The 21,684-nt window shown below is 45.3% G+C and overlaps 1 protein-coding gene across 8 annotated transcripts; it reads left to right on the top strand.

Moving 5' to 3' along the window:
- Positions 1–1,079: 1,079 nt before the first annotated feature.
- BMP4 (bone morphogenetic protein 4) lies at positions 1,080–8,197 on the top strand. Of its 8 annotated transcripts, none has more exons than XM_025392932.1 (4): positions 1,080–1,212; positions 4,550–4,674; positions 5,699–6,075; positions 7,037–8,197. In XM_025392932.1, exons 3-4 carry the CDS (start codon positions 5,706–5,708, stop codon positions 7,891–7,893), a joined length of 1,227 nt encoding a protein of 408 aa, XP_025248717.1. In that variant the 5' UTR covers positions 1,080–1,212; positions 4,550–4,674; positions 5,699–5,705; the 3' UTR covers positions 7,894–8,197. The 8 variants fall into 8 exon arrangements, with proteins under 8 accessions (XP_025248717.1, XP_025248722.1, XP_025248716.1 ...); XM_025392937.1 differs by having other exon boundaries at positions 1,080–1,421; positions 5,752–6,075; XM_025392931.1 differs by having other exon boundaries at positions 1,080–1,421.
- Positions 8,198–21,684: the final 13,487 nt, after the last annotated feature.

Below are 21,684 nucleotides of genomic sequence, written 5' to 3'. Positions count from 1 at the left end.
GTAGTCCTTCCTTTCCTTGTTTGTAAAACAGAGAGATGAGGCTGATAGCTCCCTCACAGCTGCATCCGAGGCAGAGTGTGAAATTAGTTCCTGTTTGGGAAGGTTTAAAAGCCACCATATTCCACCTCCCTGCTAATATGATTACTAAAATGTTTTTATATGAAAGGGCCAATTCCTCATCTCCCCTCTTTGAAAACAGACCAAGGGACATCTTTTCTTGTCTTGCTGTGGCCTAAAAGGTTATTGCTTCTGTGGTTATCTCCTTGGATAACCACCTGATACTCCTGGAGTGTCAGGATTCTTAGGTACACCAAAAATGAACAAAAAAATCAACATCAACCATAACACCACCAACAAAAATAACTGCTGTGTCGGTTCTTAAGACGGCTTCTGAGCTGGAAACAGATTTTTCTAACTGTAAAAACGTGGCCTCAGCCTGTCTGCAGGCCACCTCTGTCTTTTGGCCTTGTGGGGAGGAGGCAAGTGAGCTCATTTACTGGGGTCTACCTCAGGGTCATCACCAAGGCGTTCCACAAAACGCACTTGAAGAATGTTTTGGAAGGAAATTCACCTTTTAACAGCCCAAGAGGTATCTCTCACTGGCACACAGTTCTGCACACAGCCTGTTTCTCAACGTTTGGAAATCCTTTAACAGTTTATGGAAGGCCACCTTTTAAACCGATCCAACAGCTCCTTTCTCCATAACCTGATTTTAGAGGTGTTTCATTATCTCTAATTACTCAGGGTAAATGGTGATTACTCAGTGTTTTAATCATCAGTTTGGGCAGCAGTTACACTAAACTCAGGGAAGCCCAGACTCCCATGGGTATTTTTGGAAGGTACAGCGACTAGTCGGTGCATGCTTTCTAGTACCTCCGCACGTGGTCCCCAGGTGAGCCCCAGCCGCTTCCCAGAGCTGGAGGCATCGGCGTCCCAGCTCGGACGGCAGCTGCGGACTCGGGCGCTGCCTGGGCTTCCGGGACCCGGGCCTGCTAGGCGAGGTCGGGAGGCTGGAGGGGAGGATGTGGGCGGGGCTCCCATCCCCAGAAAGGGAGGCGAGCGAGGGAGGAGGGAAGAAGGGAGGGGCCGCCGGGGAAGAGGAGGAGGAAGGAAAGAAAGAAAGCGAGGGAGGGAAAGAGGAGGAAGGAAGATGCGAGAAGGCAGAGGAGGAGGGAGGGAGGGAAGGAGCGCGGAGCCCGGCCCGGAAGCTAGGTGAGTGTGGCATCCGAGCCGAGGGACGCGAGCCTGAGACGCCGCTGCTGCTCGGGCTGAGTATCTAGCTTGTCTCCCCGATGGGATTCCCGTCCAAGCTGTCTCGAGCCTGCAGCGCCCCAGTCCCCGGCCCTCGCCCAGGTTCACTACAACCGTTCAGAGGTCCCCAGGAGCTGCTGCTGGCGAGCCCGCTACTGCAGGGACCTATGGTGAGCAAGGCTACCTGGTGAGGGGAGACAGGCAGAGGGGGTCTAGGAGCCTCCTTGGGGGGAATAAGCTGGGGACTCAGGCTGTGACCGAGGCAAAAGGTGGCCTAATTATTTTCCTATGATGGTACTGGAGGTGGGGATGCTGGCGCTGAAAGACCTTTAAATACCGGCTGCTGCCCCTGCCCAGGCCTTCTCTGTCCAGCAGTCCCTGGGAGATTCTCACCTTTGGGAAGTGCGGGGCAGGAGAACAGAAGCAAGAGAAGCCCTTGGTAGGGGGTCGTTGGGAAAAACTGTGGGGTCTTGGGCTGAACGCGTTGCCCACGGGCTGGAGGTTGCGATCCCCGGAGGGAAAGGGCGGGAGGAGGAAGGAAAGAGCCGGCTCTGAGGTCCGGAGAGAGTGAGGGGGCAGAGCGACGGCGAGATGGGGAGAGAACACCTAGCTGGAGCTGGTTCTGCGGTAGAGAGCGCAGTCTTGCTGGCCTCTGGAGAGTGCGCGCCGCTCCGGAGGCTGCGTCGAGGGGACTGTCACCCAATCTGGCCCCCAGCTGGCGGGGCGCCCCGAGAGCTTGCGAACTGCAGTTGCAGGAGGCGCCTTCTCCACGAGCTATTTTCGTCGACTTGCGGAACCGAAGGAGCCTCCCCTCTATCATTTCATGGTGTAGGGTCCGTAGAGACGACCGCCAGGATCTCAGGGGCTCCCAGGACGCGCGTTCCTGCGGTGTCGTGTCCTATGGGGAGTTCCTGGCGGGACGAAAGGCGGACGCGCTGCTCTCCCTGGCCCTCCCGGCCCGGAACCGACGGGAAAGGATCCCGTGATTCCCGGGTCCCTGCAGGCTTTTTCCAGCGGGAGTTGGTCCCGGGGCCTCAGACGCCTCCTAAGCACTTCTTTGGAGGATGGTTTTCAAGGATCGCGGTTTATGAGTTGAAGGCTTTGTGAGACGTAAACACCCCAAAAGATACATAGTTGGTAAACTGAGGCTACCTGTAAACACATTTCGGCATTAGGAGAAGATTCGGGTAGGGAAGTGAAGGACAACCACCCCGAGTTGCATTCCTTTCCCCCAAGAAAAAGTTCTGGGGATGAAAGTTCTTTTGGCTTTTATCTTTTCGATTTAAAAATTTGAGAAGAAAAATGTGATGAGAGATGAATCCTGGTGAGTCCGAAATTGAAAGGCAACTCCCCCTTCCCCTCCCTATCCTCTCGGTTTTAGAACCGCGTGCTCCCGCCCCAGGAGATTCCTTGGGGCCGAGGGTTTGCCGGGGATCCCGGGCGCCCGCCCCTTCCACTGCCCCTCTGCCTCGCGGGCACCAGCTTGCCTCCGTCTCCTTTCTCTACTTCTGGATCTGTCCTCGCCGGGCTTTTTAAAGGGCTTCTGCGTCTCAAACAAAACAAAAAAACCCTTTGCTCTTCCCAACCCTTTCGCAGTCCGCCCCAGCGGTGGCGCGGGACCAGCAAAGGCGAAAGCCGCGCGGCTTTTGCGGGGCACGGACGGTCGCGCAGGGGCGCCCACGGCCTCCGTACCCGGACCTGAGGTGTCGGTCGACGCCGGGCATCCACCGTCGGGAGGGAGGGCTGAGCTGCTCGATCCTTTACTCTTCTTCCTCCAAGTCTACCTGCAAGTGCCCCTAAGAAGAAAACCAAGTTTTTGCGTGGAGAGTGGGGCGGCAGGCAACCCGAGCCCTTGAGCTCCAGAGCGACCAAGGTGGCAACCAGGAACAGCCTCAGGAAAGGGAGATCGGGTGGAGTGGGCTTTGGGGCAGGAGTCATGGGGCCAGGGTCCCGGGGGCGACCTGGCACGCCCGGCCCTGCGAACGCTGAGTTGCGACGAGTCGGGTTTTCGAAGAGGCCCTTGCTCTGAGCGACCCACGCGCGCCGCAGCATCTTCAATTAGTCAGTATATCCTAGTAAGCGCTTGAGCTGTAGGTAGGTAAAATTCTTGAAGGAGTATTTGCTGCGACTCTGCTGCTGGTGCAACGGAGGAAGGGGGTGGAGGAAGGAAGTGGCGGGGGAAGGAGTGTGGTGGTTTAAAAAATAAGCCAAGCCGAGGCGAGAGAGACGCAGACGCAGAGGTCGAGCGCAGGCCGAAAGCTGTTCACGGTTTTCTCGACTCCCGGGAACATGGTGGGATTTCCTTTCTGCGCCGGGTCGGGAGTTGTAAAACCTCGGCGACATTAAGATCTGAAAACTGTGATGCGTCCTTTCTGCAGCGACGCCTCTCTCTGAATCTGCCCGGAGCTGCGAGCCCCGGCGTCTGTCCCTCCGCCTGGAATGGCTTCTTCGGGGTCTGCTTTGCCGGGGGAGAGGGGCCACGCAGCGGCCGACTTGGTTTGGGGATTCTCCGTAATGGACCCGGAGCAATGATTAGCAACCGCTCCCTCTCACTTTCCCACAGCGATCACCCTCTAACGCCCCCCGCCCATTCCCGGCCCCGTGCGTGACAAGGTCGGCAGCTTTCAGCCGGGAGCTAGATCGGTGGCCCCGCTCTTCGGAGCCTTAGCAGGCGTTCGCCAAGGGGTGACTGGCTGTCATTGGGAGCAGTATTTGGCCTTGTGGAGACCCTGGGGAGGAAGTGGCGGGGAGCTCGTGCTTGCTTGTGTGTGTGTGTATACGCGCGTGTGCAGGGTCCCTCGGCGCTTTCCTTTTTAAGTGCCTCTCGGTGGTGAGGCTTTGGGCGAGTGAGACTTTCCCGACCTCGCTCCCGGCCCCCACTTAAGCAGGGTTCGAGCTGCAAGACGCAGTCCTTTCAGTGCGTCCCAAATCCTCTGGCTTCGTGTGGCCCGGCGTGGGGGCCCAGTCCGACGCAACGCGCCGAGAACCGGGTTCTCTGCGCGCTGCGCCCTGAGTCCGGGGAGCGCGGCGGCCGCGAGGCACCGGCCGAGGGCTCTGCCGAGCGCCGCCGGGAGCTCCTCCCGGACCGCAGAGGCTCGGGCGGCGGGCGCGGAGGTTGGCCTCGCCTGGAGGGGGCGGGCCCGCGAGGGGCGGGAGGCTGTGGAGGAGGGGAGGGCGCGCAGGCCCTTTCGCCGCCCGCCGCGGGAGGGGCCTCGGCGCTCACGTGACTCCGAGGGGCTGGAAGAAAAACAGAGTCTGTCTGCGCCGGAGTCTCATTATATTCAAATATTCCTTTTAGGAGCCATTCTGTAGTGCCATCCCGAGCAACGCACAGCTGCAGCTTCCCTGAGCCTTTCCAGCAAGTTTGTTCAAGATTGGCTGTCAAGAATCATGGACTGTTATTATATGCCTTGTTTTCTGTCAGTGAGTAGACACCTCTTCCTTCCCCCTCCCGGGAATTCACTCTGCCCTCACCACCCCTGCTCGCCGGCTGTCCCTTCCGTCGGACCTCCCTTGCAATGTCCACACTCTGCTCCCTGGCAGCACTGTCGCTCCCTTCTTGGCCCTGCAGCCGGGGCGCTCGAAGCGTACTGGTTCCTTTTAAAGTGCTGCTGGCGCGCACTCGCCCTCTCAGCGTTGCAAGAAAGGGGAGCGCGAGGGAGCTAAAGATATGAAAGCCCGGGGTTGTACCTTGAGGGCTAACCACTCCCTTCCCCTACCCTACTTGCCTGGGGGAGCACCCAGTGTCTCAGTGGCGCATTCCCACTGTCTTGTCAAAACTCACAGAGGTTTCTCCTGGGGGTGAGCGGGCACGATCAGGCACTTTTGGCTGAGTATTTCAAAGTCATCGGCCACAATACAGTAAGCCCTCAAGCCACTCAGTTAGCTCCTAGACCACCTTCTCGGCTTCTGGATCCTGTCGCCCTCTGTCTTCGCCCAGCCCCTGCCTCTCACTTTCCCTCCCTCTGGCTCTGAACCAACTGGAAGTTGTGAAAGTTGGGCTCTGAGGGTGGAGGAAAAGGGAGGGAAGCTGAAGGTCTAAAGTGGAGAGCAATGTCATTCTAATTCTCCCTCCCCCACCCCTTTTTACCCCCTCAATGTTAACTGTTTATCCTTGAAGAAGCCACGCTGAGATCATGGCTCAGATAGCAGTTAGGACAAAAAAAGATTAACAGGATGGAGGCTATCTGATTTGGGGTTATTTGACTGTAAACAAGTTAGACCAAGTAATTACAGGGCAATTCTTACTTTCAGGCCGTGCATGGCTGCAGCTGGAGGGTGGGGGCGGGGGGGTGTGAGGGAGAAGACACAAACTTGATCTTTCTGACCTGCTTTCCATCTTGCCCCTCCATTTCTAGCCCTAAATGCATATGCAGACACATCTATTTCTCCCTATTTATTGGTGTTTATTTATTCTCTAACCTTCCACTCCCCTCCCCCTCCCCAGAGACACCATGATTCCTGGTAACCGAATGCTGATGGTCGTTTTATTATGCCAAGTCCTGCTAGGAGGCGCGAGCCATGCTAGTTTGATACCTGAGACGGGGAAGAAAAAAGTCGCCGAGATTCAGGGCCACGCGGGAGGACGCCGCTCAGGGCAGAGCCATGAGCTCCTGCGGGACTTCGAGGCGACACTTCTGCAGATGTTCGGGCTGCGCCGCCGCCCGCAGCCTAGCAAGAGTGCCGTCATTCCGGATTACATGCGGGATCTTTACCGGCTTCAGTCTGGGGAGGAGGAGGAAGAGCAGATCCACAGCACTGGTCTGGAGTACCCTGAGCGCCCGGCCAGCCGGGCTAACACCGTGAGGAGCTTCCACCACGAAGGTCAGTCTGTTCCCCCCGTCTGCGTGGGGGAGGGCTAGTGAGACTGGCTAGAGGGGCAGTGAAAGCCCTGGGGAAGAAGAGTTCGGGTTACATCAAAGCCCCAATCCAGGAGGCTGAGGAACAGAACTCCTTACCTCCAAGAATTTGCAGAGCTGCCACCGAACTTATTTTTTGGAGACAGAGGGGGAGGTGTTCAGGGGAAGGGGAATGACAGCACTCAGACGTGGGCTAGCCCCAGCGGTGTGTTTTTGCTATATCAAAGCCTTTTCTGCCCGTTTTTTTCAAAGCACCTACTGAATTTAATATTACAGCTGTGTGTTTGTCGGGTTTATTCAATAGGGGCCTTGTAATCCGATCTGAATGTTTCCTAGCGGATGTTTCTTTTCCAAAGTAAATCTGAGTTATTAATCCACCAGCATCATTACTGTGTTGGAATTTATTTTCCCCTCTGTAACATGATCAACAAGGCATGGTCTGTGTTTCCAAGATCGCTGGGGAAATGTTTAGTAATATACTCAATAGTGGAAGAGGGAGAAGGTGGTTGTGTGCATGTTTCCTCCTGCCTGTGCTCTGTTGGCCCCTCTTTTTCTTTACAACCACTTGTAAAGAAAACTGTGGACACAAAACCAAGGGCGGGGGGGGGGGGGTTTAAAAGAGGAGTCTGATGGTGGTGCCCTAGAGGAGTTGACACATGGAAATTATTAGACATATCAAGGAGGCTGGGAGGTAGTTTCTGTCTTTGGTGCTTGAGAAATGCTAGCTACATTTTGCTGGTTTGCTAGCTGCCCCACTTATCTGCTCCTTCAAATTAAGGGGTATGCTTATTTCCCCCCAGTAGGTTTCCCCTGCATAAGCAGAATTCACCATTCATCGCCCAACCCTGAGCTTTCTCTTGACTCTTCCATCTTTGAAAAAAGTTCATGTGCTTTTTCTTTTCCCCTTCCTTCCTAACTGTGCCTAGAACATCTGGAGAACATCCCAGGGACCAGTGAAAACTCTGCTTTTCGTTTCCTCTTTAACCTCAGCAGCATCCCAGAGAACGAGGTGATCTCCTCTGCAGAGCTTCGGCTCTTCCGGGAGCAGGTGGACCAGGGCCCTGATTGGGAACGGGGCTTCCACCGTATAAACATTTATGAGGTTATGAAGCCCCCAGCAGAAGTGGTGCCTGGGCACCTCATCACACGACTACTGGACACGAGACTGGTCCACCACAATGTGACACGGTGGGAAACTTTTGATGTGAGCCCTGCGGTCCTTCGCTGGACCCGGGAGAAGCAGCCAAACTATGGGCTGGCCATTGAGGTGACTCACCTCCATCAGACTCGGACCCACCAGGGCCAGCATGTCAGGATTAGCCGATCGTTACCTCAAGGGAGTGGGAATTGGGCCCAGCTCCGGCCCCTCCTGGTCACCTTTGGCCATGATGGCCGGGGCCATGCCTTGACCCGACGCCGGAGGGCCAAGCGTAGTCCTAAGCATCACCCACAGCGGGCCCGGAAGAAGAATAAGAACTGCCGGCGCCACTCGCTCTATGTGGACTTCAGCGATGTGGGCTGGAATGACTGGATTGTGGCCCCACCAGGCTACCAGGCCTTCTACTGCCATGGGGACTGCCCCTTTCCACTGGCTGACCACCTCAACTCAACCAACCATGCCATTGTGCAGACCCTGGTCAATTCTGTCAATTCCAGTATCCCCAAAGCCTGTTGTGTGCCCACTGAACTGAGTGCCATCTCCATGCTGTACCTGGATGAGTATGATAAGGTGGTACTGAAAAATTATCAGGAGATGGTAGTAGAGGGATGTGGGTGCCGCTGAGATCAGGCAGTCCTTGAGGATAGACAGACAGACAGATATACACAACACACACACACCCCACACACATACACACACACATTCTCATCCACTCACCCACACACTACACAGACTGCTTCCTTATAGCTGGACTTTTATTTTTTAAAAAAAAAAAAAAAAGGAAGAAAACCCTAAACATTCACCTTGACCTTATTTATGACTTTACGTGCAAATGTTTTGACCATATTGATCATATATTTTGACAAAATATATTTATAACTACGTATTAAAAGAAAAAAATAAAATAAGTCATTATTTTAAAGGTAAATCATGGCTTTTTTTCTCTTTAATCCTTTCTCTTTTCCTTTGGGCTCATCTCTTTTGATATGAGGCTTTTTTCTGTTGAGGTGAGTTGGAGGCTGGATGGAAGTCAAAAGGTGGTACCTGGAGGTGGTTAAGTTGTAGGGACAGGAAGTAAACTGTTCACAGAGAGAGATGGTAATTGCCAGCATGAATTGTTTTCCATTTCTATTTAATGTTAACAAGGACACAGTATCCTCTCCCATCTGGATGACACATGCCTTGGAGAAATACTGGGATGAAAGGAGTGTAGGTCAGATTAAAGACTTCATTTTGGGCCCCTTGTACATCTTCTGTTTCACTCACCTGTTGAGGCGTATCACAGCTGAGTGTGATGAGGTCTCAGCTCTAGAAAAATGATTACCCACCTCTGCTTTTATGATACCTCAGAGTATCTCCAGTTATTACAGGCACCAATGTGATATTTCCAAATCAGAACTAATTTGCACACTCACATCATAATGTGTGTGTGAAGGCATGTTTAAAAAATTTTTTTTCTTCTCCAGGGAGGACTCTTTTGTTTTTGTCTTTTTTTTTTTTTTTTTTTGAAACAGGTTCTCTCTCTGTTGCCCCAGGCTGGTCTTGAACTCTTGGGCTCAAGCAATCTTCTCATTTCAGCCTCTTTGGGATTACAGGCATGCACTGCTATTTTGTCTTTCTTTTTTGGAACAAATAATATACCCTACCTTCAAGAAGTTTGTTGATTACTGTTTTAATATACCACATGATATAATTTCCCATTGTTTCTTGACATTTTCCCTTGTCCTCTTTTCCCCTTGTAAAGGCCTTCATCAAGTTTAGGATCCCAACAGATTGGGCTAGGTGGGGGTTGACAATGGGGTCAGATACTAAAGGGTCAGAATTTCTAAGCAGGCACTGTGAAGGTGTCCCACTATTATACACAAATCTCTTGAGTCAAATGTCAACTCTCCTTTTCTCTCTGTACTGCCTCCCCCATACCCTCTTCCCTGGAGTTGGGCAGAAAGAGGTAGAGCTGATGTTCTGTGTTAGGGTTTCTTAAAAGCAAAAGCTCAATTTTTGGACAAAGTTAAAAAAAGGAGGATGCTAATGTACCCTCAGTTAAGGGCTCCCAGCAGGCAGACAAATGCCTTTCTGGAATGACGGGTGTAGGGATTAAGAGGAGCAGAGGAGAGGCCTTTGCTTTTTCTACTTGCCACCAACAACTAAATTAAGCCCTGAATCTTGGTCTGTGCTGGCTCATTTCATATGTGTGCTGAGAAAATTCACACATATGAAGTGAGCCAGTACAGACCAAGATCCCTATGGATCCCTTTGGGGCAGAAATAGTGTCTTTGTATGGTGTCTGTGGGGGAAGGCTGATAGCACATTTCTCCATCATGGAGATGTAGATATGAGCGGTAGTACTGCTGTTTCTGGTGGTGTGTGCACCCAAAGAATGTGTGTGGTGCACACTCCTGGCGTTTACATTTTTCTGTGTGGGGTGTGCACCCTTGCATTCTTGTACACACACTCTTTCTTACATATGCTCTTGGAAGTGAGGTGAGTGAAGCAGGATTCATTTTTGTTTTTAATTACTGAAGTCCTACACTCCTCCAAAAGAAGCAGCTTAGTGGAAACCAATAAAAATCCAAGCAGGGTGGTTGCCAAAACCCCAGCTCCCCGGAGAGCGCAGGTGGAGAGAAGAGATCAGAGCCCCAGGCAAAGGCAGCAAGACTCCACAGTCCCTCCAAAACTCCCCGCAAAAAGGGATCCTTCCCCCCACCCCTCCAGCCCCCCAGGTCGCTGCCCCTTTGATTAATGGTATGGAGCTCAAATAAATCATTTAGGGAAGCCCATTATGGATTCCCCTCAGGCAACCTCATTTTGTTTTGCCCAATTTCTAGCAACTTTCTGAAATGTCAATGTCATTGAAAGGGAACCAGTAGATCTCCAGCACTTGAACAAATTATCCTAGGGCCAGTACTGAGCCCTGTGGCTGTCCAGTTTCTAGAAACCAACCCCTTCCCCCGTCCTCCCCCCTTCCTACTGGCTTATTTTCAGGAATGGATAATGTTGTTTATTTGTTCAGCCAAATATTTGGTCTGGGGAATTTACCGTGAAATTCTGTGAATTGCATATACCTAGTTAACAAAATAGTCCTAATGCCACAAATGTTAGCATGGAAAACAAAGAACTATGGCCAGCGTTAACTCTTTAAATTCTGTTTGAAAGCTTAGTCCTGAGGCCGGGGGAGATTAAAAAAAAAAAAAAAAAGGATGTGTGTGGAGATTATTTAATTCAGGTTTTGGCATTTAATATTTTTGCCTAATATTCAGTTCAGTACCTTATGGAAGTCGTAGGGCGATTCTCGGCATTGCTTTTGGATCAAGCCTACCATTTCGCCCCATTCATGTTTTTTTTTTTTTTTTTTTTTTCCTCCAGAGTAATGGTCCCATTACTTAAAAGAAAGATGGGGAGGGAAGCTCGCCCTTGCGCAGTTCGGCAAAGTCGTAACCACATCAGAGGAGCAGCTTGGTCGATCCCTATCCAACCCTTAAACTGGAACCGGCTTCCTAGGAGCTTAAGACCAAAAAAAAAAAAAAAAAAAAAAAAAAAGAAGATGGGGGGTGGAGTGGGGAGGGACGCATCAAACATTCCTCTGCTTTCGTTGCATAATTCGCCCAGAACCTGCCAGGTGACCTGCTGACTTTGTTTTCTGTCTTGACCATGCTTGGTTCCACCAGCCCCCTCGCCGCCGGGCAGCGCCACAGTGAGAGGGCTCGGCGCGTCCGCGGGGCTGGCAGACCCCAATAGTCACCCGGCCTTGGACCGGCGTCAAGATCCGGCCCCGCCGGCCCCGCCTCCCGCCCGCTCAGGCGCTCCCGGGCTCGGCAGCGGCGGGGGCACCAGGGGGCGTCCTCCCTGCGGGGGACCAGGGGGACCGTGCACCTGGCGACGGCCCGCGGGAGCCGCGCGGCGGGCGGCCACCCCTCCCCATCCCCGCAGACCGTGGACTGCGGGTCCTCCAGCCTGGGCCCGAGAGCCGGCCCGCTCATCAGCCCTCGAGGACCCGGGGCTCAGGTGAAGCTCTGCAGAGACAGACGGATCTGATTAGCGCTCGCTGGTCCTCGGGGCTGTCGCTCGGCTGATTTCATGCGAAATGGGGTCAAACGGCCGCGCAGAAGCGTGGAGTCTGCAGGGGAAGGCTCCCCGGGGTGGAGGGGCGTAAGAAGGGTCGAGACCTTTAGGGATTTTCTGTAGGGGGCAGAGAGTGGGAATTAGGGAGCGAGGCTCTCTTGCCTCCGAGCTCACAGTGGGCCTGCATATGGGGGTGACTCAATGGGAGCGGGGACATGGGCGAGTGGGAAACAGGCCCGCTGGGTGAGGGTCGGACCTGCAGACTGGCCCTGGAGGCTGAGCCTCTGTCTCGGGCCCCTCGGGGACGCGGAGAGCCCTGGGTCCCAGCTGAACTACAGCTAGGTCTCCGCTCCCCGACAGTCGGGGGACGGATGTGAACGGGAGAGGCTACAGGTGTGCGAGAGTGGACCTGGACGATTGCTTTCAGAAATGAGATGCCAAGTCCGGGATACAGAATGACAGCACCTTAGCTGACCTCCACAGGGCCTCTGGCCGGGGACTCACCGTATCCGCCCAGCCAGGAGCAGAAAGCTCATCCGAGGCCCAGGTCTCCCAACTATTTGTCATCAAAGATACTTTTGCTTCAACACAGAACAAATTTTAGAAACTATTCACATACTCTCTTTTGAAAAGGAAAAGAGTAATACAAATGCAACGTTGGTGACCTTACATTACCTGGGAATCAGGTTATTAGTATTCCCTAGAGGAATTTAGGATAACTGGTGGACTGCCAAATTAGAATTGATGGAAAGTTATTCAGGGTTACCATGTGATACAAACTAGCACAATTCTGAAAACTATAACTGAAAATTAAATTCAGAGTGGTTAGAAATGTGGTCTGGGTGGGATTGCAAGGATCTCATTTCCCTATGCATTTAGCACCTAATGGCAGAATAAACAAACAGAACTGCAATGCTCACCAGTGGAGAAAAGTGGCTGATTTTAGGAAAAATGTCGAATTGCTCTAATGTTAAAAAAAAAACAACAACAAAACAACAACAAAAAAACCCACAGAAATTATTTTGAAAAAGGAGTCAAAAGTGCAAGGTGTGCAACGTTGAGTCAATTGTAGAAAAAAATCTAAAATTTTTTTTCAGCTTGGAAGCCATTTGAAATTACCATTCATAATTCACTTTATTTAAAGCATTAACTGCAGCAAGTTCCAGTTGTTTCTGCTTTCTCTTGCTCTTCAAAATATTCTTTATAAACTAAGTGAAAATATAAAAGTTACAGTATGCTGTTCAGAACAAACAATTCAGAAAATACTATAGGATTTCAAAATGTTTACCTCAAAAATGTGAAATTCGAGGAAAAGAAGACAGGATGGAAGAATAATTTGCTGCGTTGTGTTACTAATGAGAATTTCTGAAGTCCAGCTTTGAGTTTTGCCACATTTTCCAAAGCAAAGATCTCATTGATCTCTTTTAACTTTTTATAGCTTGATTTCTAGCAAAAATATTTTTAAATGACTACAAAGTTCCCCACCCCAAATCCTGGAACCTGGTAGCCAAGTGCAAGTAGATTCTAGTTTTGCAAAATTTCATTATTGGTAGTTTAGCAATATGTTTTTTCCAGTTTTATTAACTGAAGCCCTCATCAGCAGATAATTCTCTAAACAGTCCAAAGCACACTGATTGAGATTTTAATCGACTAGACTCAATAGTTTAGTCCTGTAATTATTTCTGTCTCCCTAAGGTACCAGCAAGTGATTCCATCCTGCATATAGTTGTCCACGATTGAGTTAAGAAAATGTACAACTGTGTTCAACTCAAGCTTCATGCTGATTTAATCTTTTAATCCTTGTCATTTGGTTTTCAAAGCAGTTTGTTTCTGAGGTAGGACCCGGGCAAAGAGGCCAAAGATATGTACCTTATCAGAGAGAAAGAGATGAGGGGTGGTATGGTTAAGATTATACCCAATGTTCCCTGAATTCATTTATAATTCAAATGTAGAAAAATGTGTATCTTTTGGGAACTGATTTATACCCTTTCTTTAATTGGTCAATGAGAGCTACATAACCCAAAGTGTTAACTTAGCTCCAGAAAAGCTCAGACCCAAGCATTTAATGTCCAATTGCAATGTTTCCTTCCAGCTGGATATACACAACTATCTTTTTCCTTCTATTGTTTCTAAACTGTAGTAAAATGACATTCAGATTCTTTTTTGAGAGAGCGAATTTACTGACAATCTCATCCTCCTAAAACAACTACTTAGGTTTTTGTTTTCTTCTAGTCTTTGTTCATATGTTTACATTTGTGTTCTGTTTTTCTTAATTTCGGATTAATATTATAACCTTAACATATCTTAAATCCTAAATGTATGGTTTATACATATGTCATTGTGGATCACCTCCACTCCTTTGTTAGAAAGTTGGCTGGGTATAAAACTTAAATGTTTAACCTCAAGCAATTTTAAGCAGCCTGGACATAGTATCAGGGCTGTGGGCATCATGTCCAAATCTTATTAAGATTCTTACTGACTTCTTAAGGCTCAGCTTAAGCATTGTGGTCCCACTATTAAACAGAATGCTCCTTTGTGTGATTTAAGTATTCTGAAAAGTGGGTTACCTGACATCCCAGGCTCAGACATTTTTGTTGACTGAGCGCATTGGAAGACTTTTGCATCCGCATGATTTGATCAACTTGGGAGTATGTTCCTTCCCTGGAGAAAGTCAGTTGCAACCTGGGGAAGGAAGGACATGCTTAAAAGGTCTCTGTCTCATGCACTCAGAAGCCACTGAGTTGAGCAATTTCCTATTGGACTCAACGTGTGTCTCTCATTTTCATGCTTTGATTTTTTGCACTGGTTTTCTTGGTAATGAAGGGTAGTGGGAAAGGGAGGCAGAATTATCTAAATACAGTAATTACCAAATTGAAACCTATTCAAACAGCTAGGTTACTAGGTTCAGACTGACCTTGACACTTTCAACCCTCAGATTCCAGTTGGTTGGGGTCAGCCACAAATGTCGAGTTGCTGAGTGATTTCCACATGCTTCTTTTGTGTACCTTAACAAGGGCAGACAAAAGATGTTTTTCCAGAGGGACTCACTCTTTATGAGGCCTGACCCTCCAAGGAGCAAATTAATCTCAGGCGATTTTGAGGTTTTAGGGCACTAAGAATTTTTAGAGCATGGAGAAGTAATTTGTTCAATGGTACCTTAAAAGAGTTAATTCACCTCCAAAAGGTGAGTTCCTTTTACTATCCTGAGTCTTTTACTTCCTCTGAGATCAGACTTGTTATTTGCATAGCAAAGCATTCCATTTAGCTCGAAGGAGGGGGTGGGGGATTGTTAACAAGGAAAGTCACTTTTCCCACAGTCTTTCAAAACTCCGCAGCGTGGTAAGTGGGTTTGATCAACCTTTCCCCTCCCCTAAACCCCAAAATGTCATACTGTTTCGCTCATTATCTATCTTGAAATTGACCAGCTTTTCCGGATCGAAGAGCTGTAGGATTTAGTGTATAGCTGCTGAGAGGGCAGTTTTGCTAACATTGTTTGTTTTGGCAAGTTAGTGTAGACTTGCAGGTGAAAACGCCAGAAAAACAAACAGCAGACTCCACCAACATCCCTCTTCCCCTTTACAGACATCACTTTTTATTTTTAATGAATCAGGGAGGTGATTTTTAATAGATTCGTGACACTTTGCCTGGGAATTATACACATTTACCTTGGTGTTATGGTTCCCACTTGGCTGTCCTGCTTATTCCACCCAAACTCATCTATGCACCTAAATCACAGTCTCTGAGGACCTACACTGTATGTAGGTTATTGTTTATTTGCTTGTCACTTAGCAATTCTCTAGAACTAGCTCGTAATTTATTTTAACCAAATGTGCTCCACCTTACAGACCGAACACTGTAAATAAAGGGGACTTTTCAGCATTCTAGAAGATTGAACAATCCAGGGTTCTAATTAGCATCGAATCTACTGGTAGTTCTTTTAAGTGTCTATTCTTTCCAAATTGGGAGATTAGTCACAGGGATCTGAGGGAAGAAACCGGATGTTTAATAAGCCCTGTCGATAAAAAGGGGCAATTGTAAAAATACAAAAGTTTGGCTGCTAGAAGATAAACTTACATTTTGAGCATTTGTGGGAGAATATAATTCTAGCTATATCTCCCTAAGATCACTAATGTTATATGACAAGTCATAGTGACCCGAAGAAAAGTAACTCTAGGAAAATGTTGGTGGATGGGAACAAGAAGCAAAACAAAATGGTCTGTGGCCTATTCTGCGTTATTCAGTCCATTGACAAAGTTTCTAGCCTTCTCTAGGAGAAGCAGGGCTCTGTGTTGTGTATGTGATGGGGTAGGGGAGAATTAGGAGGGGTCTTCTGTTTTCCCTAGAGTAGTTTACAGTGAAAATGTATTTAGGTTGTATGTCTATAATTGAATATAGAATTTTGACAAAATTTATCTCCCCCAACAGAATTTTAAATAACAAAGTTCTTACTAACATAAACATGCATTTATAAAGAATTCATTCCATGGAGGAGAATGAGAAATGTTAATCAGTACAAACAAATTAATTAGAGAGAATGAATAAGACCTAGTATTTGATAACACAACGGGGTGACTATAGTCAATAATAATTGTATATTTAAAAATAACCAAAAGAGTGTAATTGGATTTTTGTAACATAGGGGATAAGTGCTTGGGGGGATGGATACCCCATTTTCTGTGTCATGATTATTATGCATTGCATGCCGGTATCAAAATATCTCATGTACCCCATAAATATATATGTCTACTATGTACCCACACAAATTTTTAAAAAAGAATTCATTCTATCTCTGTGTTATAATGCTGGGAAAGTTTTTTTGTTTGTTTGTTTGTTTTGTTTGGTTTTAAAGACATGGATATGTACATAGACAAAAGTCTGACCATTGGTGGGAAAATTATATTATAATGAAAAGAAAATGCTCCCTAGGTTAATTTAATGCAGCACTAACTAAAATTTCTTTAAACATATTTAATGGAACTTGAAAGATATTCACATGGACCAATAAATGGGGAAGAATATGCCCCCAAATTTTAAGGTAACAATAGTCTCCTTGTCTTGGCAGATGTATACAAAATGACAATTTTTAAAAGTCTTCGTTATTAGGTTATCAGTGAAAAAAATAGATTGGTGGATAAGCAGATAGTTCAGAAATATATTTAAAATACGATTAGAATTTAACATCTGACACACTGGGAGCAAGACAGGCATATAAGAATTACTAAAAATGCTACTAGGTACATAGCATGCAAAAGTGATTTAATATAGATGTGTATGTTACACTAAACTTCAGAAATGTCTAAACATATTAAAGAGCTAATCATATTTTTAAGTATAGGAAGCTCTATTTTTAAGTATGGGAAAATCGAATTGCCTAGTATCCAAATCTATCAAATAAACACACACATTCAGACTACTTATGAAATTGAGGGCGTTATCAGAAGTTTAAAGAAACTAGGTTTGATAAGTAGAATTAAAAAAAAAATTACAGCAAAATGTAATAAAAATGAATGTAGAAAGCGAAAACCAGAGTATGGAACATGATGAGTACTTGATAAATATTTACTATAAAATATAAAAATTATGGCTATAATCCCAGGTCATATGAAGATTTGCAGTTAAAGTAACAACAGATGCCGTAGACCAGATATTGGCAAACTTTTTCCATAAGGGGCCAGATAGTCCATATTTTAGGCCTTATGGACCTAAAGGCCTCTGTGGCAACTACTCAACTCTACCAGTCCTAGCACAAAAGCTGTTGTAGAGAGTAGTAAACAAATGCATATGGCTGTATCCCAGTAAAATTTTATGGACATGGAAACTTGAACTTCATATAATTTTTGCTTGTTGTGAAATATTCTTTTGATTTTTAAAGACTGTTTAAAAATGTAAAAACTATTCTTAGTTCACAGATGGTAAAACACAGGTGGTAGGCTGGATTTGGCCTGAAAGCTATAGGTTGCCAGCCCCTGCTTGTTTTTGTTTTTGACCTGTGTACCCCAACTCATTTTCCTTGAAACAATAGTCTCAAGAGTTCGTTTCTGAAAAAAAGGATGCCATGATGAAATGTATTTGGAAAACACTGTGATGTGTATTACTGACTTGAAAATTTACAATGAGCATTATATTTTAAAGTTTTCGAGAAATCCCATAGTAAGAAACCTGCCTAGCTTTCGCCAACCCAGTGATGCTTCAACTTACCTAACCTCAGTACTCCTTTTTGTTCCTCACATTCCCAACCCTGCAAGGCCAATGCACAGTTGGCCCTGGCCTATCTCTCCGATGGTACTTGATGCTTCTTCTTCCCTTGTTAACTACATTCCAGCCATACCAGCCTTCTTTCTGTTCTTTAACCACCATGTACATTCATTCATTCTTGCCTTGGATGTTCTTCTGTCTGCTGTCCCCTCTGCCTGCAAGGTTCTTCTGCAAGATCTTCATAGGCTGGCCTTCTTGTTGTTCAGTTTTCAGCTCAAATGTCTTCTCCCCAGTGAGGCCTTCTGTGATGTGCTATTCTAAAACGACTGCTCCATCCAGCATGCTCACCCGCATGCCTCTGTTCTGTCTTCTTCATGGAAGGTTCTATGAAATTTTCCTTCTGTGTATGGGTACGTTTATGTGTATGAATGTGTAGCATCTCCTCACTGCAATGAAAGCTCCATGAGGGGTGGGACGTTACCCCTCTTGTCTTTATTAGAACATCCTGTCTCTACATGAAGTGCTTGCCACATAAAATGAATGCAATATAATTTTATTCAGAGAGATTTTAAGAGATAGAGAAAGGGATAGAGATGGAGTAGGGGTGAGGGAGAGGGGGAGGGAGAGAAAATATTACACAGATCACGTTTTGAGAAATACTGTGTTATGCAAAAGAAAACACAAATTTTAAATTATTGCTTGAAAAATGCATAATGTCACTAGCAATTACAATGCAAATTCATCCAACTTAAAGTTTACATTACAACTCAAAGGTTATTCTAAGCAGCCCATGTAATTACATCCATCAATTGCTGATGTTTCTGTAAATGATTCAATTTATTTGTTTTTGAGAATGCAAGTGAGCTGAAATAAGAGCTATAAAATTGCTTATGCTCTTTGACATTGTGGAAAACACACCTCATAGAAATAATCTGAAGAGGAAAACGGTAGCTTTTCTTTAATAGATTTGTTATAAACATCAGTTATAATAGCAAAAGATTAGAAACAATCATTCTAGACTATTAAAAATGGCAATACTGTAAATTACATCAATATTTGGACTTGTGTTTATCATATCATCTTAAATGAAAAGAGCAAAACACAAAATAGGTGCTCATCAATTACACCAATGTAAAATGTGCACACATCCACTAATCATAGCCAGACAAATTTAATTTGCAATAAAGCAAATTACATTTCATTTCATGTTTTTGTTGCAATATTTTATCTGTAACATCAAAAAGTTGACAAAAGAAGAGATTGGAACTTGCTTGCAGTGAGGAGAGAAAACTGGTTCTGTACATGTTTTAATTTGTCTGAGGAAACAGAGAAAAGACTTAAATATCCTGAAATAAAGGTGGCAAAGCCCTATTCAGCCTTTCAATGTGAGTCTGAGCCTGTGGTTCCAAAGGCATTCTTATTTCTCACCTAATTCACTTCATTGTAAGTGCTATGAGAAGCAGAAGGTTACTATGTATTATGAAATATTTACATTAAATAGGGTGCTTTGGCATAAAATACATGGAAGACATTTGTTCCTACAACCTTGAATTTATTAGCTTTGTTCTATTGGTTTCAAAGGTTAACAAACACCTGCTGTTGAAAACGTTCAACAGCAAAACCTTTCTCATGCCTGACCACTCTAGGATTAGCTAAGGAGCAAGAAACTGGCCACATATTTAGGGGATACACTGTGGTCCTGTTCCGGTAAGGAATGAATGCCAAAGTGTCCATCTTAGTATTTGCAGACGAAGTTGTTTGATCTGCAGTACAAGGATCCATTGGTGTGTACGTGACATCCATGGGTGAGCACTGGTCAAAGGAGAACTGTTAGTAATTATAGCATCCACAGCGTCCGACGCACCACCCAGCTTCGCCTAAAAGTTTGCACTGGGAAGTAGGTGTCATAAGGATAATGAGAATTAATTAATGTTTATGAATAACAAGATTCATGGGAGAAAAGCAATGTGTAAAGGTAATGTGTAAAAGTGTTAAGGAAAATGATGTTTTCTTAAACTAAAAATCAGAACTGGTTGGGCAGAAATATTATCATTTTAAAGTAAACACTGATTTTAATTCTTTTGAAAGTTTTGCATAAATTTCTCACCTATGAGTCAGCTCTATCTGATGTATGGTAGATATTTTGCCAACATATAAACTTGAAGAATTGAGATTTGACTTGGCTTAATGTATGTCAAATATCATCATCATAATTTTCACCAAGGAACAAATATAATTAATTGTCCAGTTCATTTATAGCTTATTTACAGTATGCACACTAAGCAAATATAATCTCTGTAAAATAGAGTAGTTTACAGTCCAGGAATAATTTATACCCCAGTATAAAGAAATATAATGGTTAGAAATGAATATTTGAATTATTCAAATATTTTTCTTCTTGGCTTAAAAATTAAATTATAATATAAAAATATGTTAAGTGCTATCAATTGAAATTTGTTTATAATTTTAATGTAATAGCTAGCTAGATAATACTTTGTGTGCTATCTTATAAAAAGATTGAACACTGAAGACAGAAATTAAATATGATTAGAGCTGCAAAGTTAAAGTGCACACAACATTCATACTACCAGTGGCTTACCTACATGACATATGATACAGAAACATTTTTTATTTAGTAGGTTATTTGTACTTTTAAATGTAACATAGCTTGAGAATAAATTTTTAGCTGATACATACTTTTCTTGCTTCTCAACTTGTGTTCTAGGTGTTGTGTAGAACATAGGATTAACACAGTTTTTAGATGTTGAGCAGCGTTTCTGGTGTTCTAATGAATGTTATTTGTCAAACAAGGTAGCATTATCCTATTTAATTTAGAATAATTTTTTTTTAAATATTTGAGAATGGCCCTTTCTTTGTGATTGTAGGAGATGTTTAGAATATACTTAATATTACACTAATTTTCTTGTAACAGATGCTTAACTCAGTGGTTTGTTCATTCATAAGCATTTTCGTTAGGCTAAATACATCTAGCAGCAGACCTACAACATAAAGAAACATTCTGGTACCAGAGACCACAGACATTAAACATTTTAATGCCGATTTTCAATTCTGCTTACATTTGATTTAAATTACTTGACAGCTCTTTACACTTCTTTTTTCGGGTGTGCAAATTATTCTGTTCTTTATATTGTATTTTCATTATAAAACTCTAGCTTATTTGTTAAACTATGGAAGTATGAAGACGTTACAGAGAATCTTGTGACATCCATTTAGAAAGTGACTGATCTGGACAGAGGCAAAGAATACTTTACTTGAAAACTCATTTTATTGAATTATTTCATATTGAATGACACATTATAGTATTTACAATTTATAAAGTTAAAGAATGCTTTTGACTACTATCACCGGAATGCTGCAAAGTAGGGAATTAGGCCAGGTAACCAAGGAGGCCTATGAAGACTGTGGTCGTGTTAGGTGTAAAATTAGAAGAACCCAAGGAAAAAAAAGATCAAACCAAGAAGAGAAACTGAAACCTTCAATTTGATGAGGAGAGCTAGTTCGTAGTAGATAACAGGGGTGTTTTCAATCTTAGATTTTTACATTTGTGTGAGATGGAAACCAGAATAGATAATAAATATGATAGGAGGACAGAAAACCAAACCAGCATGGAGAACTTGTGTAGGATTAGATCATTGATCTGGCAATATTCAAGTCTATGCATTCTGATGATTAACACCCTAGGGTCAAAGAAGAATTAGGTAAGGTCACCATGAAGTGTGAAACAAACATTCTGAAGAATTTAGGGTGAACTGATGAGATGCCTAAGTAAAATAAGTGTATTTTTAAAAAGGGAATTAATCTGCCTGCCAATTTAACTTTAATATGTGGGAATTTTCGAGTTTATCAGAAATTGTCTTAAATTTAAGCTTTGCTAGGGCAAGCAAAATTTGAACTAGTCCTTAAAGACTGTGAATTGGGTCCTATTATGAACAGCATGTTTATCCCTCCCCACTCCCTACAAATTCATATGTTGGAGCCCCACTCTCCAATGGGGTGGTATTAGGAGGTAGGGCCTTTGGGAGATAATTTGGTTTAGATGAGGTCATGAGAGCTCCCCTGATGGGATTAGTGTCCTTATAAGGAAAGGCAGAGACTAGCGCTTCCTTTCTCTCTTTGCTATTGGCCATGTGTGGATACAAT

Source organism: Theropithecus gelada, chromosome 7b (assembly GCF_003255815.1).
Source record: "Theropithecus gelada isolate Dixy chromosome 7b, Tgel_1.0, whole genome shotgun sequence".
Lineage (NCBI taxonomy): Eukaryota > Metazoa > Chordata > Mammalia > Primates > Cercopithecidae > Theropithecus > Theropithecus gelada.
This window is presented reverse-complemented; position numbering and strand designations above follow the sequence as displayed.